This window comes from Perissodus microlepis, chromosome 12 (assembly GCF_051167445.1).
Source record: "Perissodus microlepis isolate ML-2025 ecotype Zambia chromosome 12, ASM5116744v1, whole genome shotgun sequence".
Classification (NCBI taxonomy): Eukaryota; Metazoa; Chordata; class Actinopteri; order Cichliformes; family Cichlidae; genus Perissodus; species Perissodus microlepis.
This window is the reverse complement of record NC_140472.1, coordinates 21418381-21445869: the sequence shown is the minus strand read 5'-3', so window position 1 is coordinate 21445869 and position 27489 is coordinate 21418381. Positions and strand designations below refer to the sequence as shown.

Below are 27489 nucleotides of genomic sequence, written 5' to 3'. Positions count from 1 at the left end.
GGTATCATAATGAGCCTGACGTCCTTGTCTTATGAAGTAATCATTTACAACAGGTTAAAGAAACCTCACATGTAGCTTTCAGCTAGCTAAAAAGTAATTGCAGCTTCTACCTTGTGATTGAAATGCTGTTTCTGCATCAAAATTACTTTATTTGTTCATCATCGTCATCACTTTTTGGCACACTGGCACAATTGCCTGATTTTCCTGCTCTGCCATAGTAACACAGCCCAACCTACCCTTGTTATCTAATGATGGTTTCCTTGTGTGAAAAACATTAGGATCCATTGACAAAAAAAGCTAAAATTTGCGTGCAGTACGTGGAATACAATGAAGTCACCCAGCACATTGCTCAGTTTTTACTGCCTATGGCAGGTTAAGCAACAATCCTCCAGCTGTGGATGCCCACTGACCTGATTTTACAGACTGCTCTGCAAACCAGATACCTCAATCGCATATCTTACAAAATGTGACAGCTGTGATATTGTTAAATTTTGTTTAACACACAAAAAAATCTAGATTAGTACATCACACTTTGTTCTTCAGTAAAAATCAGGTTAATGAACCAGATTATTGGTTATGCTTCCTGTTTAAGGACATGTCAGCAATGCTTGGTCCACATTTTCATAAATAAATTGTCATCTAATTTATCTTCATATTCAGCTTCCTGTCAGGTCAAAGTATCAGTTTCTGTTATCCTAAACTACACGATCCGTACCCACAAGAATAGTTGGATTCAAACCTTTCATAAATCCTACTCTACCATTAAAGAAGACCGCCGCATGCAGGCAAAAATTTTACACATTTTGCTATGACAAGTTGCTGTTAGCTACACTCAGAGCACCCAGGCCTTTTCACCTCTCACCTGGACAGGACCTGCTCTTTTTTATCCCAAGCTGAGGAGTTTGTGTCTTCTTCAGCATCATCTTCTTCCTCCTGGTGCTGTTCTTTGAAGCCACTAAGAAACTCCTCTAAGGTCACCGTGCCATCCTTGTCGATGTCCAGGCGATTGAAAATGCCTTCTGCTTCCTGGGACGAGACGTGGAGTTCTTGGCAAATGGTGTTGAATTCATTTTTTTCAATCCGCCCGGAATTATCCACATCGTAGGCATGAAAGAGAGAGCTCAGGCGCTTTTGTTCCTCCTCACTCTTTTTCTTTGCTGCTGCCATAGTTTTGTTTTTAATTTCTGCAGCAATGTGGCTTTTAGAGTTGAAAGCGAGTATTTGCAGATAATAAAAAGTGCAAAAAAAAGTACTAGAAAAACAGGCAGAGCCTACAGGACTTTAGCTGTTAGGTAAAATGAAATTAAATTCAGAGCTGGATTTCGTTTTGATAGTTTATAGCCAGTTGTAAGGTTAAACCCCATTGTTGGAAGGAGATGGAGTGCAGCTCCAGGAATAGACTCACTCCTTCTGATACGTTTCTTTTATATCCTCCCCCTCCTGTTTCTCTTTCTTTTTTATAGGCATGCAATACTGATAATAAACTATTTTAGGACCATAAAATGTGGTGTTGCAAATGCTGTTAAACCAAACAGCATCAAGCAAGAATCCTAACAGTGTGGCCAAAATCTGCAAAACCAGCAACTGCATAGAAACAGCACTTTTTTGTGTTTTGCCCTCAAACAAGTTAAAAGTAAACCCTCGGTATTGTCTCATTAAAGTGCCACTGCTGACGTGGTTCCTCGTTTGACTTTGTAACATAGTTAGTCATTCACAGCATATGAATTATGTTTCCTATCTTTGATTATTAGTACTCATTGGAGCTTTTATTGGAAGGCTCTTTAAACCTGGAGTCAGACTAGTGCAAAACACACTGCTAGTCCTGCAATGATGATACCAGCAATGCTACACAGGAATGCAAATGATAGAAATTCAAAAGTACTCCTGCATCTTTTATTTTTGCCAATTCCATGTACAATATCATGCCTTTGTAGCCAGACTGTAATCTTTACATTTTAATGTAAAATATAATCAGACATATTATTAAACCCATTGCCCCCATTTCCTGTTTTATAAACAGTTTATTAAATCTTTTCTACTGCTACTCACAGTTTTGCTCTAAGTAGCAGTAACCCACTACACCACTACAAAGTCAGCGGCACATACAAACAACTTTTTTTTAATTTTAAGTTGTAAAATACGATGAGATGGGTTTTTCCTAACAACATTAACGTGAGTTAAAAGTAGAAAAACAAGCAGCCTTTTAAAAAATTCCCGCAAAGTTATATAATGACAGAAAATATTTAATGCTTAGACGATACACCCTTCAGATTTTTGCACATCTGATAACAATCTTTAAACACATGCAGTCAAGCACATATATTAAATGCTTTTTAGTCATCCTTGAAAATAGTCCCCCAGACCATGGTAGACCTCATTTAGCCTGTTGCTCATGTAATAGCATAGAAAAATAAAACTAATAATGCTACATACTTGGCTAAATCAACATTTCCCTCTTTGATTTGTTCAATAAATATTTCGTGGAGATATAACTGTCAGGGTCAGGACAAAGGGGAAACATTAACGGTGCTGTTCACTTCTTTGATCTCGTGTTCAGTGGGTAGATGTGCACAGCCATAGAGATGAAGCACCTTCAGCCTAAAAGGAGACAAACATGGAACCAGATCATAGGTGCCAGCATGCATTTTTCATATTTTGTAACTACAGAAAGACATTTGATTTGGGTATAGATTGCTCCTTTATTCTGCCATGTCAACACTTATTAGATCACTAGCAGCTGACTTTCATATTTTCTAATAATTTCCACCAAACAGATCATCATTGTATTAATTATTGCTGTGCTCACATGCTTTATTTTCATGGTCAGTTACAGTGTGCTCATGATAAGATGGAAGGAAAGTCTTTTTTTTTACAACTTTCGGAACTGAGTTTCACACTGCATAATCATGTCTCGGCATGTAATTTGTTTAGTGTGGCACTCATATATGGTTTTACACTCGTATGAACTTCTAAAAGATTGTTCAATTGAATTTAGGAGACAGATACAATAAAATGAGCATAGTGTCAACTCAGGCAGACCCATTAAATGGAGCCCACAGTCCTGTGACATCAGCTGACCTCAATGCCTGTCCTCAATATTTGATGGCTCAGCTGATATCCTTCTGCACATATTATTAGGACATTTTATAAAAGGTTCACTATTTAAGTTGTCCCAGTCTCCCCGCTACATCCCCGATTCTCCTTTTCATGTGACACAGCTTCACCAGATGCTACTAGATAAACTACAGTCCATCCAGAAAGTACTTTTTTTACACATTTGATTGTGTTACAGCCTTATTCTACACACACTGCCCATCATTGATAAACATCATTTATATATGAGCTAATTATAATTTTATCCTGTAAAAGGTCATGGGGGGTGAACCTAATGTGTTCGTATGTGCTACATTTAGAACTGCAACGGTGGAAAACCTTTGACATTTAAATATGTAGAGAAATGAATAGAAATTGAGTTTGAAAGCGTGTGAAGAGCAGCTACTGCAACCTTCTGAAACACTGTATTGATATGTCCTTGTGTTCGTTCTGCTCAGTGGAATTAATGGCAGTACACAGTGACTCTGCTGTGTACAGAGACATCTATAAAGAAACATCTTTGAATGTGTGTTTTTACCTCTTGCAGTGTTGGCAAAGCTTCAGTATTTTCTTTACGGTGATGTGGCAGAAACTGAGTTTGATGGTATGAAGATGTCTGTTGCAGTAATTTGCTAGCAGAGAAACCCTGGGTCACATCATGCATACACAACACACACACACACACACACACACACACACACACACACACACACACACACATTATGTATGTAGCAGCAACACCAACACTGCTTTAGCTGTCAAGTGTTTGGTTGGAGCAGACAGAATCCTTTCAGGTGAGGGTTCACTTGTTCGTCACTAACACTGACACTAGCACACTGATCACATGTGGTGTGACGTGCGTTGTACCCTCTGTTTCCGGTGCTGGTGGAGCTGAGATCCAGCTGCTGAAGTCTTGTGCAGCCCAGAGCCAAAGACTGAACACCTGCATCTGTTACTGCTTTGCAGCCACTCACATCAACAGCTCTAACTCACACAAACAAAAACCCACATGGATATCATAGATGTTAATTGTTAATATGTCAAGTATGAAAATATGAATTTAACTTTTTATTTTCTAAAGTAAAACATATTTTTTATACAGTTCCTCTGGATTTTTTTTTTTTTTTTGCTTTTAACTGGTCAAACAAACCCACTCTCCTGAAATGTTGTGATTGACTTTAAGGGCGGTTTTTATTGATAAGAACACCGCTGGCAACGCTTGGTTCTTATTAATTATGTGCACTTTGCTTCCCTTTGCATATGTGTGGATACCTGATACAAGGTGAATATTTGCTGATGCTATGCAGTGTCAGGTCAGTGACTCCAGGACAGGAACTGAAGGAGAGACTCTGAAGTTCAACGCAGTTCTCGAGCAAAGTATCAACTATGGCATGAGTGACCTGTTAGCGGCAGGGACTACATTTAGAGCACTATTAAACACAGAGCTGCAACTCCATAAACATTCAATGTGTAGATTCAAATCGAGTCACAGAAAACTATCCACCTGTAGTCCTGTGAGATTCAGTGAAATGAGGCTTTTGAGCCGTGCTGTCAACCCAGTGAGGCTGTTTACGGTGATTTTTAGCACTCGTCCGATGTTTAGATGCTGAAGGCCGGGGCACATCTGGATATGAAGACATGCAGAAATGTACAAGGAGTTACTTTTTCACACGCTAAAGCATGTTTAGTAAATGAAGCTCTGCAGAGCATCATAGTTTTTTATTTTTATTTTATATTAATAGTATGTGTTTTTAACTGTTATATCAAAATTTAGCACCTTATATACTGTCTGTAGCCAGGATGAAGTAAGGAACTGACAGCCAAACACCTCCAACCTGCGCAGGCTAAAAGACAATGTTGTAAACACCAAAAACAACAACATGACAATCTTGATGTGGTGTTTATTTAATGTCCTTCTGATAATCACATCTCATTCTAAACGAGACGAAGCGGTATTTATTTCAAATAATAAAAACATTCAGTGTCCAGGAATTCAAACTAAGCTTAAAATAAGGATTGCGAGGATTAACTAAGGATTATCTGAAACATAAGAGCAGCGTCTTTCGAGGCTTAGACTTGAGAATGTGAGGTGTCAGCCACTACAAGCCGTTATCAGAATAACATTATAGTTTTTCTCTTTGATGCAATTCTCACAACTCCTCCAGTTATTAAATCAGTTAAGTCAGAGGTTTCAAGGTCTTTTATGCCAGTGGCCACAACAGCCCACTGTGATCTTAAGTGGGCTGGACCGATGAAAATCCCCTTTCTGTCAGTGCAAAGACATTTAATCCCTGCAATATCTCAATAGAAGAAAAAGAAGTGCAAATTCAACAGTACCCTGAAATTCTCTGTCTGACAGAGAGACTGTATTTCATGTCTGAAGTGTAATTCATATTTCAACTTGACTAAACTAAAACTCATCTGACAACCACTTGAAGACATCCCCCCAAAAAACCCTTCGTGCACGATATTTACAAGGACAGTCTATCCAGAGACAAACATGCACGTGCATTATGGGACACTTTCTAACCCCCACCTAAGCCTACAGTGTAGCATGAGTCACACCACCATTAGCAGTAAATGTGTTAATAGGGAAGGATTCTGACCTGTCTTTGTGTTTCAGGACAAGTTCTTTCAGAGGGGCATCAGTGACATGACAGCCATTCAGGACAACAGATTTTAGGCTATAGAAGAAGAAACAAAGTTATCCGCCCATGTCAGATTCTTTATCTGGTATTATAACAGAGGTTAAGAAACTGGATGGACTGATTTCAACAAACACTTGGCATCAGTGGGAAGGGAAACTTAACAGTAATAAAACTCAGGCAAAACCAAACTCATGGAAGTGCGAACATCTACCGGTTGTGGATGGAAGCATGGATGGACAGACCCACAAATATGAAGATATAATATTTTTACGATACAACATGGCCTTCCTTACTCTGAGCACAGTAAACAATTCAACATGTAAAACATTTTTTTCACTTCACTAAGATAAAAATGGCAACAAGTCAATTATACACAACCTGTGATCAGGACAAAAATCATCCCTTCATCATTTAAAAAGACGACATTTTTTAGAGTGAAGGTTTTTACTTTGTTAGAGGTTTAGAGGTTAGGTCAAGGCAGTTAGTGGGAGTTGTTAAGGTCACTGTAACATCCTCCTGTGTGTGTGTGTACTTGTTTAAATGTCTTCACGAGGACCATAAATTGGCCTCTCACTGTATTCATGGGGACCAACAGTCAATGTGGGGACTAAATGCCGGATTTCATGAATTTGAAGGCATGCTTAAAATGTTGTATTTAGGTTATGGTTATAATTAGGTCATGGTTACTCAGTAAGCCGTGAAAACAAACATATGTGTGTGTTTACTGACCCTTTTCTGTAATCCGTCAGAGCCTTCACTCCTGTGTCTGTTGCTCCACTCCAGCTTACATCCACACTAGTCATGTGATCACAGCACTGACTAATCACTGACAACATTTGATCACCATGGAGACCAGGACCAGTACAACTTGTGACCTTGAGTTCCTGAAACGATCGCATGACTTCATATTCATGATATTTGCACTGCTGTCACAAAATACTGATGCAAGCCGCAGAATATCACATTTTACACACTTTACATCTATGAGACTTGTGACCAGTGATGGAAGATGCATTCAGAGTTTGGGTTTAATAAAAAAGTGTCAGCACAAAAAATAGATAATGAATGTGATTTTTTTTACATAACAGTCAGACACAACTCTAAGTTATTTTCACAGCCTTTCAGCAGAACTTCCAATCCTTCATGCCACTTCTGCATGATTATCATTTAGTTATTTACTCTATTGAATCATATTTTTGTATTATTTTTCTTGTTATTGTAATTTTTTACCTTAAGGGAATTCCTACACAGTGAGAAAAACATCTGCAGCCCACCGAAGCAGACAGAGAGGCCACTGCAGCTATACAGAAACAAACTTCGAGGACAACGTCTGCCCACACACAGCAACCACTGGTCAGTTAAAGCCGAGTTTTCAAGCCTTAGATTTTTCCCTTGAAGGAGGAGTAAAACATAAACTTTTGTTTAATGTAAGCAGCTTTTTTGTTAATTCAAAACACTGAACTGTAGTTTCTATGCATCACTGTGCAGGTCAGTGTAATCATGTGTATGTTTGTTCAGGGAGCAGTAGAGCACACACCAGCTGGAAGCTCTTACATCATGAGAACGTACCATGTGCTGCTACTTGGAAAAGTTTAGAAAATCCCTCTGACATCTGTCCTGTGTTTGATCTGAATTTTAGCAGAATGATACTAAAATCTAGGTGAAGTGTTTACCAAACTACAGGTTCACTCACACAGTGAGTGATCAGATGCCAGTGCATGCAGGCGGTGGCAGATCTGCACCACTCTGGATAAATCCCTATGAGGCAGCAGAGACAGGATGGACAGCCACACCTCATCAGGCAAACACAACCAGCAGTCTCTTAAAGGGACGCCTGCTGACTAGCAGGTGTAACGACACCACAAAACAGAAAGTAGAGGGATTATTTTAACAAGACACTGTGAAATGTTACAAGCGATGTTAAGATTTTTACATTAAAACACCAGATAGACTTGGGTTTAAAAAACTGTTTAAAAAAAGGTTAAAACTATGTGTGCATGTAGTAAAGATTTCCTACCTGGTATTCAAAGGTATTGTCCATACTGACATCCGTGGCATCTGTAAGTGTGAACGAAAGTTACACATTATATTCTGATGTAAAAACAGCGCTAATTCTGAGCATTTACTTGGTTAAAAACTGAACATTATATTGGCTTGTTAACCAGAATGTCTGATAAAGAGTGAAATGAATTATACATAAGTTTCAACAGATGGAGCAAATTTGTCATGTGAGATGTTGGTGACTGAGCTTTCCTTTGATCTTCTGTTTTTTTATAGCACTTTATCATCTTTTTGCAGTTTTGTCTGTAATTTTGATGTCAAGCTTACACTCACATGATGTAAGTCCAGAGTCATCATGATGAAGAGTGTGTGTCTGTACAGGTTGCGGGATCAGATTCAGTTTCTTTGTGTACTTGATTGCTTGTTGATGTCTGCAGGAGACAAAGGGTGAAGTTCAACTTCTCATCATCACACACTAGACAAAATTATTTGGCTATTAAAATTTAAATGGGGTTCATATACCCTTAGATAAGAAGAGAAAAGTGTACATCAGGAGAGCGTAGATGTCTGGGAAAACAAAGTTTTTCTAGTATAAACTTGTTCAAAGGTTATGAACAACTCTCCACACACTATATAAGCTAACCTTAGAAATCTTTCTCCCAGTGAATTATCAGTGAGGATCCAGCGAGCTCTATCTCCAGCTCTCTTTTTTGGATCTTTGAGAGTCCTCTGATGGTCTGTACTATCTGGATGATGTCTAATCCTGTTTTGAAGCAAACCTGACCACAGACACAAGAGGAGGGAAAGACATATTAGCAAACTGCTTAAACCTTTTCATCTCAGCATTCTTTGAATTACAGTATTTATTTATAAACCCCCTTGGCACCTTGCTGTAGAGCACTTATGAGTTATAAATAACTCCATGACAGGCTGATTTTTTCTTCCAAGGATAGAAGTGAGGAAATTTAGTTTTTGATAAGAAACAAAAAAGAAATGAAAAGCCAAACGTTAATGTCCAAATTTAAAATTTGATCATCTTTTTTTCTGTCCTGTTTATCTCATAACCTAAGGGTTCATTTTATGACAAAGTGAAAGCATCTTGACACCTTGATAGTAATAATTAGCAATGCCACATTTTTAATCTTTTGAAACAATGTAAACTATAGCATTTTAAAGAAACACCCATTCATCTGTCTTCTTCTACAGATGGATAGATTTGGATGGTCTTGGTTTGACTGGAGCCCTTTCCAGCTGTCATAGGGTGAGAGATGATGGGGTACACTCTGGACAGGTTGCCAGAGACGGTCATTCACACTCACGTTCACATCTAGGGCCAGTTTAGAGTCAGTAATTAGCCTAACCTGCACATATTTGGGCCATGGGCGAAAGCCAGAGAACAAGGAGAGAACATGCCAGGAGAGACTCCACACAGAAATGCTACAGTTAGCTGGTGGATTCAAACCCAGGACCTTCTTGCCACCACACCACTGTGCTAACTGGACTGTTATTTATTAGATTTTTCATCATCATTTATTGTTATCCTGTTAAACCCATATTTTACTGTTTAAATTGTTGTGTAATAATCTAGTTCTTTTACATATAATCTAATTGACTATAGCTTGAAATATTGAACTAATACAGTTTTTTAATATTCTTTTTAAATTCTGTAATTTTGATGTGGATTCACTGGAAAATCCAAATTTTCCAACTATATCTTGTCTTTTAAAGGGTTATAGGAACTGAGTAACAAGACTCAAACATCATGACAAGAGGACTACATATGAATGGAAATTAACTAAATTAGTAAGGATAAATAAAACAAGAAAACTCAGTAGTAAGCTTGACATGCAGGAAAGACAGATGGGAAACAGAGGAAAACTCTAAAGAAATGATTCATTAAAATTCAAGCTGTAACTGGAACAAAGAACTAAAGACTCAAAATACTGAGAAAATAAAAGAAGATTAAAAGGAAAATAATAAACAAACTAAAGGCCAAAATACAAGGTCCATAAACTCTAAACTCAGGGTCCAAACACCCCCGGACCATCAACACACGTCGACTGATTGCATACAACATATATAACATTTTCCATACCTGGGTTAGAAACAGGAGCAGCATCCTTCTCCACACTGTACACATCACCTGGCTTGTTCTCATCATTCGAGGCTCTCTCTTCTGCAGTTTCCTTCATAAAAGCTGTAGTATCTGCAGGTGTTTGCTTCACAGTCAAATTGCTGCAAGATTTAGCATTTCTATATTCGCTAGGAGTTTTCTTGGTGCCATGTAAGCTCCTCTTCTCTGCGCTTTCTGCTGCGGTGGCTCTTTTGCTTCCTGTGTTGTTAACCTGTTTTTTAATCTCAGGATTTGTGATGTGAGAGTTCAGTTCAAAGCAAGACCCCAGACAAGCTGGAGCTTTAACATAATTGCCCATTTCTCCAGATGTCGTCCCCTCTTTCACAGGTGAGTCAGGCTTGAAATGCTGGCTTCTTCTGAGGTGATTTAGCTGAGCCACACATAGCTGGTACTGCTCATACACACTCAAGTTTAATGACGATTTCAAGGGATGGATAAAATGGGAATTAGCTGTTTTTGCCGTCTGCTCAGGTATCATCTCTGGCTCAGCGAGGCTTATTTGACTATGTGTGTGATCTGAGCTGGATTCCTGTTCTTTTCTATAATTTCCTTCAATCCTGTCATCTTGTATTTTCTCCTTCTCATTTTCTTCCATCCACTTGTCCTCTTTTCTCCATACCTTTTGACTTTCTGACACCTCTCTTTTAGCTCCAGCTCTTTTAGAAGTCATGCCATTGAAATTGTTGCTTTCATCTAGTGGTTTTAAGATATTCACTTCACTGTGCGCTGTGCTCTTTTTACAAATGGCATTCCTCCCAGATGATGTGGACTCTTTGATCAAGTGTGTTGCAGCATCAGATGTGAATGTGTGGTCCCTTTGATTAGACATGTGAAATCTGTTTGTTCTGCGGTAGTCTTGGCTAGAAATCTGTTTATTGGTGGCATGTTGTTGCTCTTTACTTTTTATATTTTCAGTTTCAGTATCAGGCCAATTTTCCTCCTGTGTCCCTGGGGAAAAGGAGACTGGACTGTGGAGGTCATATGAAAACTTATAGCTACAGGAGCTGGTTAGATCATTTAAAGATCTGGACTGACAAGTTTTCATACTTGATCCTCCCCCATATACCTCACGAGCACCGGCATCAAAGGAAACTGGATGATGATATTTAGGTCCAGATGAATGTTTGGGTGAGATTTTCTTGCTTCCTTTGTTTTTCATATCGTTTATCAAACTGTCAGCTCTGCAGAGTTTATGGCAAATCACTGAACCACTGCAGAGATACCTGTTAGCCCAGTCCAACACATGCCTGAGCTTCTGCTGCTCGCTGAAGAGAGAGTCACTTACAAGATGAAGGCTCAGCTCCTGGTTGATACTCTGCCTACAATTCCCAACATCCTCCAAGAGTTCAGACACAGCACCTTTTGTTGTAGTAGTTAGATCTGGCATTTGAAAAGACGTCTCTTCTCCAGTTTCATCCATTATTGCATGCTTTAGTATTTGGCCTTCCTGTGTACACCTTAATATGTTCTTTACATTAATGGCAGAACAGTCCTGTTTATTAGAAGCAAAACAAATGTTTAATGCACGCACTATGCAAAACATATTGAACACATCGACATACAATATGCTGAAAAAGTCACCGCTCATTTCTTTATATTTTGCTAGGACTATGGGAGATCATGTTCAATGGGGGTCATGTTGAAGAATGAAGTTGTTTCCAATCAAATGCTTTTCAGAAAGTTTTACAAAGTGTATCAAAATCTGATGGCACTTTCTGCATTCATAGTTTCATCAGTTAAGAAGACATTGTTAATACAACTGCTTGAAATGCACTCCTAAACCATTAAATAGCCTCCACCATGTTTTACTGATGGCTATAAATACTCACTGTTGTGCATCTTTTCTGACCTCCGTCATACATACTGACAACAGTTTCAACCATGAATGTCAAATCTGGATTCCATCCATTTGCTTCTACCTATCTAGTTGAGGGTAGCAGCTGGGTGGGAGTCTATGCCAGCTTTCATGGGGCAGAGGAAGGATACACCCTGGACAGGTTTCCAATCTATCAAGAGAGAGATAAAATCCACATTTATACCTGTGGTCAGTGTGGAATCATCATTTAATCTAACAGCCAGGGGCAGGCCGGAGCACCTGGAGACGATATGCAGACTTCACAAAGAAAGGCTGGAGGATTCAAACCCAGGATATTCTTGCTCTGAGGTGAAAGTGCTAACTACAGCATTGCGCTATCCCAAATTTAGATTTGTTTCTCCATAAGACCTGTTCCACTGATTTTCAGTCCAGTTCTAGTGTCATTTGGCGTACCTCAGCCTTTTGTCCGTTTACTCTTTTTACAAATGGCTTCTTGATAACCAACCTTCCACTTATTTGTGAATGTGTGATTGGTCCACTTGGAGTTTTTCTGTTTCCTCTTTTTTATTTAAACACAAACTGTTTGATATTTTGCAATGACGCTGATGAAGGCCACAAGCCGAAGCGCATTGGTCACCTAATAAAGTTGTTTCCTAATACTTCAAGTGTCGCTGGAGTCTTCACATCATCCAACCTTTCACTGAGACTGTTTCCAATCAGGCTTTGGTGAACAGCAGCTGGATCAACTAAGGAAAAAATACATCTCTCAGATCTTTTGCTTTTTCCTATTTCTTACAGACACAACTTTCAGATACTGTTCATTTACTGCAGCTAGTTTTTTAAGCCTGCAGTTTCTTCTTTTGTCCTCTGCTTGTCCAGTTTCCTGGGTTTTTAAAAAAAAAAAAATTGGCAGAGACACCGTGCATCAATCAAAAATATGCCAGGTTTTCGGCTAATAGCTTGTTGGGAAATACCTTGTTCGTGCAAATTATACTATCAGACTGCATTATCACACAACCTTGGTTCACTGAAAAAGCGGCCAATGTCAAAAAAACCCAAACCAAATAAAAAAAACCTCAAAAAGCCTGGAGAACTTTAGATGAAGATAGAAGAAACAAGAAACAAGTGTTGCTCTCCAACATCCACTCTAAGAATTACATGGTTTGGCTATTTATGCCACAAAAACAACAGCTTTAGTTTGAACCAGTTTAAGAGAATAATCACTCTTACCCAGAACTCTTTCCCGGCTTGTATTTTGATAGTTCCAGCCATAGAAAACATAAGTAGCATCTAAAACACATGAAGCTCAGGCTGCAGTAAAGCTCTGAACACACCCATGGAAGTCTTGTGTTGCTCACACAAATATCACCATAGAGATCTCAACACAAGCTGCAGCAACTCTTTTTTACCACAGGAGGGCGGCAAATCTCTGACAAAATGGGAACATGATTTATTAGGATAATAGCAGGAATAACTCGCACAGTAATAACAACATTTCAATGTATATTCATCAGGGAGCTTTATTGTGGCAGTATTAACATATAAAACAAACCATGTTTTCTGTTATAACATACAAACATTCAAAATGTTCACTTCACAAAGTTCATAAGGCTTGGTTGTCCCAGTAGAGAGGGGGGGGGGGGGGGGGGGGGGTCGTTAATCGAGGGATGGTTTTCCCCTTTTTTTCTGACTCTTCCTAAATCAAATCTCCCAGAGTTTATTATTAAAAGTGACAAAATGACAAAAAAGAAACAACAAAATGATTTGACTAACTGATAAAACAACAAAACAATCAGATTTAACAATAACAATCAAAACAATACAGGGACCGTGCAAGAGATTCTGCTACTACTGTACATGCCCACACAACACTGAAATAATATACAGTTTATTTTGCTCTACCATGTGATGTCCAGTAGTTTTGCATATAGTAGACCTGAGTTCAAATATTTAAAATCTTAAATAAATGAATTAAAACATGTATTAGTGTATTCGGTTGTGTATAGTAGTTTTAAACAATCTGATTTCCAAGTGTTAGTTAAGCGTTTTTGCTATTAACTTTCCAGATATGTAGACAGGCAGTTAAATTTAAGGTTTGTAAATACTTGACTCATGCCGGTATCTTCTGAATTTGCACTTAGACGTGACATCAATGTGTGATTTTTTTTTACTTTACTATTTTTTTTTCTTTATCACAGTTTTCTTTATAATTAGGCAACAAAAGTTGTTCTCCCAGTCCATCCTGTATGCTGTTTGTCAATAGCAGAAACCCAAGTTCTGTAGCTAAAAAAAAAGAGCTGAATCTCAAAGTGGTTCAATTCCCCTTTTCTTAAAGGGTGTTAATGTATAAATGAGCTACAGACTAACATAGTGCTACAGTATCAAATAGACCCCAAAGGCCTTTCTGTTGTTTGCAATGAGTCAGTGGTTGATTCTAATTTTCTAGTTACAAACTAAAGATCTGAGCAAGTTGGAATTAATACTTTACAATAAGTGAGATTAAAGTCATTTCTGTGAAGTGAAAGTGAATGAAATCTAGCCTTGCTAATGGCATCAGTGGCTAATATGCTAGCATGCTCTGTTAGCAATGAGGTCTGGCTTTAATGATGTACAAGCACACAGCAAAAGCACAATGTAGCTAACTAGAGGAGCTACTCTTCATCTGATGAGAATATTACTTAAGTTAACACAGTTAGCAACAACCTGTAGTCTATGTTGAGAAGTGAGTGACTAAAATTAAGTCCAAAGATCACTGCAAAGTGGTTTTTGGTTTCAAAAAGATCATCAGTTTCTCCTCTTGGTAAAAACACAGAGAACATGCATTTATCTATGATGGTTGAGACAGCCAAGCCTGTAATCTACAGTGGATTGCTTTACACAGACAAGACACACAGAGGAAAGAAAGAAAGGAAATTTTTTTCTTTTGCCACAGCTATAAACACAGTATTTACAGATGAAGGGCATGCAACTTGCACTGAGAGGTCAGCAAAAGGAACCAAAAAAGATAGATTCCCTGGTTTAACTGCAGGAAGGTGGAGTACAGAAATAAAGAACCAAGTCCTGCATCTTTAGAGCCGTGAAGAGTCTTTTAATCTGTGGTGAATCTCTTGAGCACTTTGATGCCTGTGCATACACGCTATGAAGACAGAGATGATGGTGATCATTTAGCAGTGCATACAGATCAGCTTTGTTCACTCGAGTGAAGCCGTTTAAAAAAAAATAAAATCTCAGAATCTGCAGCGTTAGTTGCAAACATTGTCATCAGAGTCATTTGGCCCTTTGCTCAGTTTCACCTTTGAAACTCAGTGCATGTGCTGTAGTAGGAAAATAAATGCTTTGTCCTCAAATAAACTTGTTCCTGTTGTTACTGCATATCTGCTATATATGCATAAAGCTTGTTAATGCATAAAGTCCACAGTTACACGACAACACAGCTGATAACATGAGGCAGAATAGATAGAAGAGAATGTGAGGGCTGTGCACTGCAGAAGCCTCTGTAGCAGCTCACTTACAAAGAGTACGAGGAGTGGAAAAATCAACTTTAAGTGATGATTTTGTAATAGACCCTCGAGATTGGCTAGAAATTATACTGTGTTGCCATTCCCAGTTGTGATAGTAGTGCAAAGAGCATTGAAGTTTATCTATGAAGGCCAAACTGCACGTACAGGCTCTCAGAGAAGGAGTTTTGTGTAGTATTTTAATGAAACTGACATGGATGCATACATTAGTTATGTGAAATTATGCTACAACAACACAGACAGTCAGCCAACATATTAATGTCTAACTTCACCTACAATGCTTGGTTATTCAAAATAGCAAGACATATGAGATAAAAGTTATGGATAAATTACATGGTGTGTATATGCATGTTTTTTTTATTAATGACTTTTTAATTTTTTAACATAAACTGCATAAATGCCCTTTCCTGAGAAGTTGATCCAAATCAAACTACATTTCGGACACAACTACATCTGTTTTCATTTGATCTGAAGCCATTTAGCATCACTTTCATTCAGAGTCACTATGTCGTAACAGACAGCCATCGTCACAGGTTCAACCAACAAGTTGATGGCTGTAAGGTCCAAAAAGTAAACTTTTACTTAGTGACACTTTTGAGATCATCTATACAGACAGCACACACACAGAAACCTTGACTTGCTTTATATTTGACCTCACCTTTTATACTTTCATGGCAGACAAATGTGAATAATTTCCAAAATCCTACACTCTCTGATCCAGATCAGTTTTCCTGTGTATACATATAGCAGGATGTCACTTCCAGTGACTTGAGTTGATCCTAAATTTACACACCAATCAACAACAAGTTACAGTTGTGGTCAGATGTTTACATGCACTCGTCATGAAGGTCATGGCAACTTTGGGCTTTTAATGATTTCCTTGAACTGTTCTTTTCCCAGCATGGAATCAATGTACAGCAGACCGGCTGCACTATTTTGAATGTATTTTGGACTTTGTCTAATCCACACAGGGTGGACACAGGGTGTCGCTTGAATAAATAATAAATAAACTCCACCAGTTCTGCCAAGAATGGTCAAATGTCCAGCTAGAATTACAACAGACATGTTGATGGCTACCAAAAGCATGAGGTCAAGGTGCAACAAGAGATTTTCAACAAAATATTAGTCAGAGTACATCTATATATTTAAGCCTGCATACTTTTGACTTATACTTAAACTATCCCTTTGTGAATTAGAGAAAATCCAAAATAAATTGAAACTTATGCACAGAGTTTGTGTTTTTATAATCATTAAAGATGTATGTTGTAAAATCATTCCACCCTGAAAAAACTGCTCAAAGAAATCATTAAAATCCACAGATTATCATGACATTGATGATGAGTCAATGCAAACACTCACACCTGAAGTGAATAGGGATTGTTTCGCTATGAAACTGTAGGCCTTCGTGTTAATATACTTTGATATCTATCAAGTAAAGCAAATAAAGCAGTGCTGACCTGTCATCCAATATCCTTAGGTCCCAATCTGATCAAGCATTCCAAGGAAACAGAGGATCGTTAATGCTCACTCTCAGAGGATTTTGCCAGTACCTGTGGGGCCTATACAGTGCTAGGAAAGAGGTTTTAGATTGTTTGGTGACTGGTCGGGGTAAATACTTAAGCCACATCAGAAGTATATATCCATGAACAGAACCTTAAATCTCCTCAAACCAGAATCCCATGATTCACTGTGTCTACACTGCAACATGATACCTCTGTCTTTGGTCACATCCAAAGATAAATACTCAACATGATGCAACCACAGAACCTTTTAGAAATGTACTCCAGTGACTGTGTCTGTGACCAAACTGCTGATCTTATTCTGCAAGATTAATAATTGCAACTGCAACCGCGCCAATACATTACCTTCATGAGCGGTTTCAGGCCATTAAACGCATCACTTGTCCCACAGTGTCGTTGGAGCACACTCTTTTGAGTCAGCCACACCAACCCATCGTTAGTTTCTCCTGAAACTTATGCACAGCTCCCTGTGAAGTAGCACATTGCTGACTAATCAAAAATGAACCTCAATTCCACGATCATTTTTCCCTCATAAACTTCCATGTAACCTTTTCTTCCTTTTTTCATACGTTTACCACAGACTCTGTCCACAGTGTTTAAAGATGCATGAGCGACCGTAAACTAATGAGCTAACATTTAGTTCAGATGACATTTACACTTTCATCGAAACACATTTTATCAAAGAAAACAAGCTGAGAGTTTTTCTCCGGCGTTCCTCATCCAAAATGACATCACGTAATCTGAAACAGTTGTAATCAGTGATCTGTGTAAAAGATTTGTGCTATAGCCTCTGTAGGAAAAAGCCAGGGTGCTACCAAGCCAATAACTGTTGGTGGTAGTCCTAAAAAATAGTTTCTCAACACTCACACCCTGATAAATCTCAGCAAATTCGCTTTTTTTTTGTAATCTTTTGTAAACTATTAATTTGAAAATAAGCTCAAAGTAGATCCTCTGACTGAAAAATTCCTGAAAGATCTGATCACATAAAAATGTACAAAATGTTAAAAACAAGTTTTTTTAATTGGCATAATTATCAATATCTCTTGTTTTTTTTGTTTTTTTAAATATATATGTATATATTTATATAATGTACCTCTGACTGTGGATGTTCTTGTTCAGTGACTAATCAATCATAGCTTTCTGCGTCCACCCACTCCGTCATGACTGACAGGCTCTGTTACCAATCAGGTGCTCCAAGGACAGGAACCAATCAGAAAGGTTCGTGGAGAGTCTCCGCATCAACTTATCAGCATCAGGAGTGAACAGCCATTCAAATTTCTTCTTTTTGTGACTTTTTCTATGTCCATTACATCCCTTTCCACAAGTTCCTCCTTGAGCATCTACTGTCCTCTATCTTTTCACTTCATCACTATCTGAAGTGTTTATCTTAACAAGTGACTAAATGCTACTATTAAAATCGTATTTCTCTCTTCCAAGCAGCAAATTACGCAGCCAAAGAGGTGAAACAAATGCTCTTGTCCCAGTGTTTTTGCCTCATTTTAGGGATCCTGACAGAAATGTAACTGATTTTTTGAATGAAACATCCAACAAGAATTTTGTGAGCCAATGTAGTGTTGCATAAACTACAGTCTCATTTCATCTCTTTGGCAGACTGGTGTTTTGGCTGAATACTAGATTAAATATAAGATTAAATCACATGTTAAGACATACACTTGGACGTATTTGTTTTCCTCACAGTGCCTCTTCTCTCTGCTCTTTTTCTGAACGTCTTTTCCCTTCTCAGTCTGACCACAGGTTCTCCATGGCCATGCTGATCTTACACAGGATCCAGCGTCGGAGCGGGCAGTAATACTCGTAGTGAAACTGCTCAAACTCCGGTGTCTGCCGGATCTCATGGAGGAAGGACACGTCAATATCTGACTCCAGCAGCAGCAGCAGTGTGGGCACGGTGACGAGCAGGACCCCCATTACCACAGCGACAAAGCGGGCCACGCTCAACACGCAAGCATTGACTCTGTCATTGGATGACAGCAGACGCAGACTGCTGGTCAGGACTCCGCTCATTCGACTTCTCGCAGCCAGGCGGGTGCGCTCATAGGCCCTGTCTCGCTCCCTCTCGGCCTCCAGCTGGGCCTGGATGTCGGGATCAGCATGGAGCTCCCTCAGCAACCTGGCGGGGCTTTGAACTGGAGAGGAGAAGAGCAAGTCGACTCCTCCCTGGCTGTCGTCCACTGGGGTGGGAAGCATGCTGGCACAGGGACTGGAGAAGAGAGAGAATAAGCAAACCTGAGCCTATAAACATGTGCACCACAAAAATGACAATTTAAGTTTTATCAGTTGAGAAGAGCTGCACCAGGACCTAATGAATGTTCACCTGTTCACCCAATGAATGTTACTAATGTTCAGATTCAGTGTCTGCTGAATGTCCTGAATCTCACTTATGCCTGAGAGAAACCTTTTGCTCCTAAAATGTTAAAAACTCTAACATTTGTGCTTTGCTAGAGAAAATGGGTTTAAGTTGGAGTTTTCTTTCCAAAAACAGGCAACTGCATCCATCAAAAACACAACAATCTTTACTGTTTACACTGAACACATGAGCCAAAAAATAATCATTCAGCCGAAAGCAGCTGTTGAGGCTTTTATAATAAAAAAAAAGCTGCTTTTGACAGTTTATTATAAAGATTTATTGACCTGTAAGTAAGCTCAGAAATGGTCAGTGTGCCGCTGGCCTCATCGTCTTCCTCCAATTCATGTTCAGCTTTGGGCGTCTGAGGTCGGAGACTTGAGGTTTCCATGGAAACACGAGGCTGCAAGTCATTGCCCGAAGCAGAGTTTCCTGCTTCAGTACTTTGCTGCTCTGCATCTGCAGACCCAGCTGAAGATTTGAGGGGAGACAGGGGGACCGAGTCCTTCACAGCAGCAACACCTGGTGAGGGGGAAACAGAAGTCAGAATATCTTTGTTTTTAATAAACATTCATAATTATTTCACCTTTTATTTACAGAACAGATGATGAGCAGAATTCGATACTTTTTTAAAAAGTGCATTTTCAGCGTTGTGTCTTGCACAGTTCACAGCGGAGCTACAAAAAGCACATTTAGAGTTGTAACTAAAAGACAGAAGATTATTTTGCTCTCCAATGTGATCTCTCTTTAATGTAAATATGAACAATTTCACACTTTGCAAAGCTTGATGTTTTAAAAGCAGATTATTTGAATAAAGAATATAATAGTTTTAATCTAAACATATATTGAGAGCTCTGCCTTTATCACCACTTGCTTGACTTTTTCTTAGTATTAGCAAACTATGCAGGATGTAATCGGCCTGCAAAAATCAATATTACTTTGTATGCAGCTGGGAATAGAGACCTCTCAGCTTTGCCTTTTTTGTGTGTGTTGCTGTTGACTACATTGACCACAAGATGGCGTTATTCGCTCATGCAAGGATAAAGCTTCGGACTTGGAAAAACAGCAACCGAGTAATAAATAAATACCCAACTGTGGCATCAACACACAATTTGGTGAAACCATAATAATGCTACGCTGCAAGTGCATAACATAGATATAAGTCACTGTGGAGCAGTGATATGAGCAGTTGACAACACCTCTGTGAGTGTGAGCAACAGTTGAAGCAGCGATGAAGACCCCATGATTCTGTTGGTGTGTACAAATTTCAGCTAGCAAAATAATACTGTGGTGTGCAGTTACACATTACTCTTTGAGATTGATGAGGTGCGAGAGATTAATGCCTAAATACACACACATTTCTTGATGAATGGAAATATATGAAGTGTGTGTGTGTGTGTGTGTGTGTGTGTGTGCGCGCGCGTGTGTAAGTGAGTGTTAAAAATAAGCCTAGCTGTCTTCCTGCTGTGGATTAAGTATGAGCTGGGAGGTAAATGTTCAGTGACATATGACTCAGTCTACACCTGTAATCCATAATCCATCTTGCTGTCTTGTGGCACTCTATGTGTAAGGTCAAGACTCTAATGTTGGTCCCCACAAGCATAGTAAACCTCAAATTTTTGGTCTCCACAAAGATATGTAAACAAGGTTACACACACACACACACACACACACACACACAAGCCCATTCAGCTATCTTAGTGAGGACTTCATTGACATAATGGTTTCCCTAGCCCCATACCCTAACCATTAAAAATGAATGCCTAACCCTAACCCTTACCCTAAACCTAACCATAACCTAATTGTAACCCTGACACTAAAACCACATTTTGAGCCTCAAAAAGGCCTTCAAACTTGTGAGGACCGGTGAGTGTGTCCTCACAAGTGACTGTCGGTTCTTACAAGTATAGTAGAATGCAGACAAAGATAGCTAGACAGGAACACAGACTCATGTTCATTACAAACAGCTGAAAACATGTAGCCTCACAGACTGAGAAAGAAGGGTTAAAACCTGATGAGAATACATGACAAACATTACATCTGCAATGTTTTTATGATCCATTGATTGAAAGTGGAATAATATCAGATACAGAAACTCAGTGTCAGAGTGACTAACGAGTTACCATGCTCCCGATTCAATTATAAATTGATAAAAAAAATAAATAAAAAAAGAAAGAAAGGGCAAAGGAGTGCTGAAGAGTGAGTGGTGACTGCTACCATGGAAACACAGCAGGCAAAAAGCCAACAAGTGTGTGAACTCAGGGAGGGAAAAAAGGGGGGAGGAATAAAAACATGGAAGCTGCAGCAGAAGAAAAACAACACAGTGATGGCGACGACGACGACGATGATGATGCTTGCAGTAAAAGAAAACAAAACTCAGTTGTAATTATTGCAGTTTGTGCCTGTACTGAAATTCTGCACTGGACTTGATTTTTGATTATTCCCTTTCCACAAATGTGTTGTCGTTACCAGAGATGGGCGCGTTACTGTAATCCGATTACTTTTTTCAAGTAACGAGTAAAGTAAGGGATTACTATTGCAAAAACGGTAATTAGATTACTGTTACTTTCCGTAAGAACGCTGCGTTACTGCGTTACTAAAACCGTGTTTTTTTTGCAAGAATGTCTCATGACAGTGACGTAAGCGAGTGCGACGTTCGTGGCAACAGCTGTGTGCAGATCAACAATGGATAATATATCGAGTGCGGGAGAGAGTATGAGCGTGCAGCGTTTAAAGTGTGGAAGTACTGACCTTACTTTAAGTTTGATAACGTAAAAAGTGACGAAAACATTAGTGTCCGTTGTGCGTGGGAAGAAAACTTTTTACAGCGAAAAAAACCCCTAAACTTCCAAGCAAGCTCCGAGTGCGCTATGACGTAATGGGAAATTCACAGAGAAACTCGCGGATTCTTCAACTGACCGCTGCGGCACACCTGCACCAGGGTAAACCTCCGCCTACCCCACTCCTGCTTTACAGGTGAAAATAGAGCAACAGGACCGCTAGTCTTTGATTTTATTTATTTTCTGCTGTGTTTTACTTGCATCTATTTGAAAGAGTGAGTGTAAACACAAAAAAATATTTTATTTTATGTGCTGGAATGTGCAGAAAATAGGTTTAAATGTTAAACAAATTTCTTCCAGTCAGAGAATGTTGCATATAATTAAATTTTTGCTTGATGCATAAAGTTAAAAGATTAAAACTAATAAAACAAGTTTAAAAAAGAGACTTTTCCATTTGATTACATTTTGTATGATGGATTATGCAGAAAAAGTAGAAGTGGGCTGAAAGATCTATCGCTTTATCACCTATTCAGGTTGTATATCGTGTTTTTAAAAAGTAACTAAGTAATTAATTACTTTTGAAAATAAGTAATCAGTAAAGTAACGGGATTACTTTTTTGGGGGAAGTAATCAGTAATTAGTTACTGATTACTTTTTTCAAGTAACTTGACCAACACTGGTTGTTACCCATCACCACACCAGCGGTACACTCCTCTTATTTTCTTCCATTTTAAATCTTCCTAAATTCTTCCAGTAACACTGCTTAATAATCAGCTCTCAAATCTGTTGAAATGCTAAATGGACTGGTACTGACATATCGCTTCCCTACTCTGTTCGAGCACTCAAAGTACTTTCTCACAACGAGACTTGTTCGCACATTTACACGAGTGCTTTTCTTTTAATGAATGAGAACTTTTACAATAACATTCACAATCCGATGAATGCATCAAAGGCATCTCGGGGTTCAGTATCTTGCCCAAGGATACTTCAACACTCTGACGAGACTACTAGACTAGACCACCAACCCTGCGAATGGAAGACCTACTCTGCCTTCTGAGCCACAGACATCTGATGTGGGGAGGACAAAAAGAAAGGACTCAAAAGCAACCAAGGCAGAACTGCTTGGCACACGGTACATACAACATTATATGTAAAATTATGAATCAGAACAGAGTCCCACTCTATGTCAAGCTAACCCTCCGTTCTCTTTCAGTCATGCCTTCCTGTTTTATTGTGATAGTTGTTGCTTTCTGTGACTTGTGTTGCGTTTGCTTCCCCTCCCTCGTTATTTTTCTTTGTTGCATCATCCCTTGCTCTTTGCATCCCGTGTGTTATGTGTCTCCGGTATAGTTTTCTAGTAAGTAAATTCCTGGTATCTGCTCAGCTTAGGTTCTTTTGTAAGTTTGATCCCTGTGAGTCCAGCAGTAAAGCTGGATTTTGAGTTCAGTGTTGCTTCCAAGTCCTGCATATTGGGTCCTAATCTTGATAGCCACACAGCAACATATGACTGCCTCAGGTGCATCGCTTATTATTAAATCTATCCTTCATAATTGTGGCAGTGTGTCCATTACAGTTGGATGTTTGATTTTATGACACACTGATTGGAAAGCTGACTAACATTAAAATGGTACCTGTATCCTGTTTGCACTGTAACGTATTAGAAATCTATGCAGCAGGGACTGTCGAGTTCACATCATGACCAGCTAAGCCTGAGATTAGGAGTAAAAATTATTTTGTAAATTTACAAAGAAGAAATCCTGAGTTCTGTCTGACTTAACTAAACACATCACTGCTGCTGCAGCTGCTGCTGCTATTTCCCATTTATGATCCAGTCTGTCCTGTTAGCTCACATGCAAGCCTCTCCATAGATGAGGTGATTCACACCTCAAGGTGTTAGATTCCTCGTGCCTATGCAAACACACACACACACACACTAGTACTCAGAGAAGCGGTTTCCCTTGTTATGCAAGTGCCGACAGACCGATTCATCTTTGTCATGTAACCTCATCTTTAGCACTCAAACACTTCAAAAGTAAATTTGTCTCTATGATTGTTCAGAAATAAATCAGCTATCAACTCCATTAACTGTGTGCTCAGCTCTTTTTTTTTTTTTTTTTAAACTTTTAAGCTCATTTTTTGAGCTGTTTGAAGGATTACAGCTTCATCAGTTGAATTATAAAATCTATTTTTCAACCAAAATCATAGCCGATTTGTAAAAGTGATATAACTTTGTTAAGTCAGCTAAACGCACATGAGTGCATAACTGATTGCAGTCTTTCATGATGAGAATACATCTTTTGGCATCGAAAATGCTGAAATATAATAGGTTAGCAATAATTCTTTCTCACTGTGTCTGTAAATGAGGGAATTTCTTTTACCTCTTTCATCTGCATGTCAATTGTTCATAGGATCACTGATGAAGCTCAAAGGATATTTTAGCCAGTGCGATAAAGATAGGCGGAGTAAAACTAAAACTATTAAGCATTATCATTAAAAAAATCAGTACTTGTGCTTTTGTTAATCCTTCACTATTTACTAATTTAACTTAATCATTTAATTCATTTAAACGTATTCCCAAATCTACTAATCAAATATTTAAAGTGCCTTATCTTGACCCATCTGCTTAATCATCATTTCATTTAAGGTTGTAAATATGCAGAGCAGGGTGCTAAACTTTAGCAGATATGATCCAGCAGAAGTAAATGTCAGATGCAAATGTCCAGTCTTTAACCAGTCAGGTCCTCAGGATGCACAGAGCCCCTGTGACATCACATTACGCAGATGTGAGAAGAGAGCAGGTAATGATCTGTAAATTTACAGCTAACGAGTGGGTGTCATATATGCTGCCTCCCACGCGCTCCATCCAGCACACTTTCCACACGAGCCACATTTAGTATTTCTAGTGGTGTGAAGAGCAGCTGAAGATTTAATCGTACCACTAGATCCTCAACAATAACCCTAACTTAACCTGACCTAATTCTAACCCTATTTCATGATTTACTTCTGGGTACAAAATCAAGTCCCCATAACATGAGTAATAATTAAACTATGCACACATGCACACTTCTATTAAAGCAGCCTCTTGAGAGTCCCATGTTTGGCAGCTTACATTCACAGTTTGCATCAGGCGGTTGCCACAACAGACCTGGCAACTAACTGCTGAGCTAACCAGGCTCACATATTTAAAAGGCGTTTACCTCCTGGTTAGACTGTGGGAAAAAATGTCAAAGGATACGTTTATTAGGAGCTAAAAGAAACTTCACACAGTGACCTTTTCCACTCGGCTTACTCTCTTCCAGTATATTTCTCTGAGGTCCAGTACTGAATCCAGCGATGCGACCCCCATTGCCCACCAGTCGCACATAGACATCCCGTCTTGTGTGATTGGCTATACGTAGGTGGAGGCTTCGCCTGGTTGTTATCTTCACCTGGCACCTTAAGGCCTCAGCCACTACTATCGATGAGTCTTGCTCATCTTCAGCCTCTCCTGGGTGGAATACTTCAAGAGCTCCAACCTCTCTCTGCTTCATCCCTTCTTCCCGCAGCCTCTCTGGTGTCATGTCGAGTTCGAGTCCCCCTATTTTGCTCCCGTAATTCTGGGTGTTGTCGACACCGGGACCGTCGCCCAGTTCCAAACTACCCTGCATGAGGCTGCCTTCAACATCACTGCTGTTTCTGTGCCCTAGAAGCTCCATCATTCAGTTTGATGACAAAAGCCGGACCAGCTGTCTGCACAAAGACCCTCACACCCTGACTGACTGGGCTGCCAGCTGAGCTCCAACGCACGCACGCCTATACACAAACACTTATAGAGATGGTGAGAGACACCAGTGCACCAGAGACATTCTCTCTCTCTCTTGCTCATGCACAGACATGGTGGGCCCTCCTGTGAATGTCAGCGATGGTAACAAAGAGTGGAGGGGGCATTAGAGGAGGATCAGGCCCAAAGCTGCAATTTCTAAATATAACCAGGTGGTCCTGGTGGCATAGGGGCAGCTAATCTAACTGATTACAGGGGGACAGGCCTGACTCAGGACGGGATGGGGGATGATTTTCTTTTCCTCTCTGCAACCCTCTCTTTATCTGAGTCTTTCCACCAATAAGATAAACCTAATTCCAATTCTACAGCAAACTGGGTACAATCCAACTTTATTCACTACAATACACGCCTCGCTGTGAGACTGAAAATGAAAGATTTTGTTGGATCACCCACAGGATCACATGCTGCATTAACTGCTGCAAAAACATGGATTGTGAGGCAGAAATATGAAGCCTGATGGCTATAAAACATCCATTAATGATGTTCCTAGAGAAAAGTCAGAGTGTATGCGTTGGATTGTGGTAGATAAGAAGGGAGCAAACTGTACAAACAGAACAAGGTCAGCTATGACCTTGGGTCAGCTTCCTGTTTCCCCTGTAAAGGCTGAGATTAGTGCTCTGAATATAGACTGTGACCCTAAACCATCTTGAGGACACTTTATCTTAAAGTCCTTGCGTCAGCCACTTTAGCAGAATCAGCACATGAAACAGTGATGTGTCGTCCAATCACATCGGTTGGGTGAAAGCATGCAACGTAATTAAACTCTCAAATCACATAACTCTCATCTGACTCCCATGGAAGCTTGTTTTCTTTCTCCTTTTTTTCCCTTGCCATCGATTAGTCACATTTCAGGTTATTATCTCAAAAATTTTACTTATTAACTCCTAAATGCCAAGTGCAAGACAGAGCATATTTCCTATACTGGCTTCCTGTTAAGTCACGTGTTTTCTTTGTATTATTGTAGAGTCTTGACCTTACAACATAAAGCACCATGAGGCAATTGTTGTTGTGATTTGGTGCTTTTTAAATAAAATTTAATGGAATTGAATTTAATTAATTAGTTTTTTATAGCTCCACAACATTAGCACAAAAAACCTAAATAAATGGCAAAACAAATGTTTAAAGCAATAAATTCAAAAAAAAAAAAAAAAAAAAAGCCAGATGCAGCAAATATGATACCATTGAAAACTCATATGCAGATTTTTATTTACATTTTCTTTTATTTGTTTAGTTCAATGAACACTCCATTTTCAATTTTGTTTGTTATTTCTAATGATTATTTCATGGTTCAGGTTTTAAATGGTGAAGTTGAAATTTGAATGTAATTCATTTTTAATAATAAATTGACATTTTAACTTAGCTCTACTCAAGCTCTACTCCTTTTTTTGTCAGTGAGGAAAAAAAGCTTCTATAAACTCCCATATGCAATGTTGGAAACTTGTGGGAGGAGGACTACAGCACGGGCTGATGTGCGTACCTGCTTCACATTAAGACGGCTGTGTTAAGAAGTCCTCTCTCAAATTCTCTTTCTACATTTTTCACACATATTGTGAGTCTGACAATACATGAATATTTAAAAATCTTAATTTGAACAATCTCTGTCTTCATCTCTTTTTAAAATGTCTTTTTTCTTCTAAACTCTTCAGTTTATTATATTTACTGTTAAACCTCTAATGTTTTAAAATTATTTACAACTATATCACTTAATATCTTATTACCAGAGGGAAAGGCAGGAACTGCAGAAGGAAACAAGGCATTTTCAAATTTAATCTTATGTTATTTACTCAGCCTGTA

At 39.0% G+C, this 27489-nt stretch overlaps 2 protein-coding genes across 6 annotated transcripts in view; both read right to left on the bottom strand.

The window, feature by feature from the left end:
- Window positions 1–2001: 2001 nt before the first annotated feature.
- Window positions 2002–11341, bottom strand: LOC146376268 (uncharacterized). Its single transcript, XM_084945322.1, has 14 exons — window positions 9838–11341; window positions 8386–8521; window positions 8076–8173; window positions 7759–7799; window positions 7435–7582; window positions 6972–7132; window positions 6471–6625; window positions 5700–5777; window positions 4871–4937; window positions 4598–4717; window positions 4366–4493; window positions 3961–4077; window positions 3632–3739; window positions 2002–2598 (listed from the first exon to the last, which is right to left on the bottom strand). Exons 1-14 carry the CDS (start codon window positions 11294–11296, stop codon window positions 2502–2504), a joined length of 2913 nt encoding a protein of 970 aa, XP_084801448.1. The 5' UTR covers window positions 11297–11341; the 3' UTR covers window positions 2002–2501.
- Window positions 11342–13192: 1851 nt separating this feature from the next.
- frmd3 (FERM domain containing 3) overlaps window positions 13193–27489 on the bottom strand; it is a 62308-nt gene continuing 48011 nt past the window's right edge. For all 5 annotated transcript variants that reach the window (XM_084945313.1, XM_084945314.1, XM_084945316.1 and 2 more), the window contains 2 exons: window positions 19383–19617; window positions 13193–18951 (listed from right to left, as the gene is read on the bottom strand). In XM_084945313.1, the coding sequence (XP_084801439.1) occupies window positions 18471–18951; window positions 19383–19617 (716 nt within the window). In that variant the 3' untranslated portion in view covers window positions 13193–18470. The remainder of the gene's footprint in view (window positions 18952–19382; window positions 19618–27489) is intronic.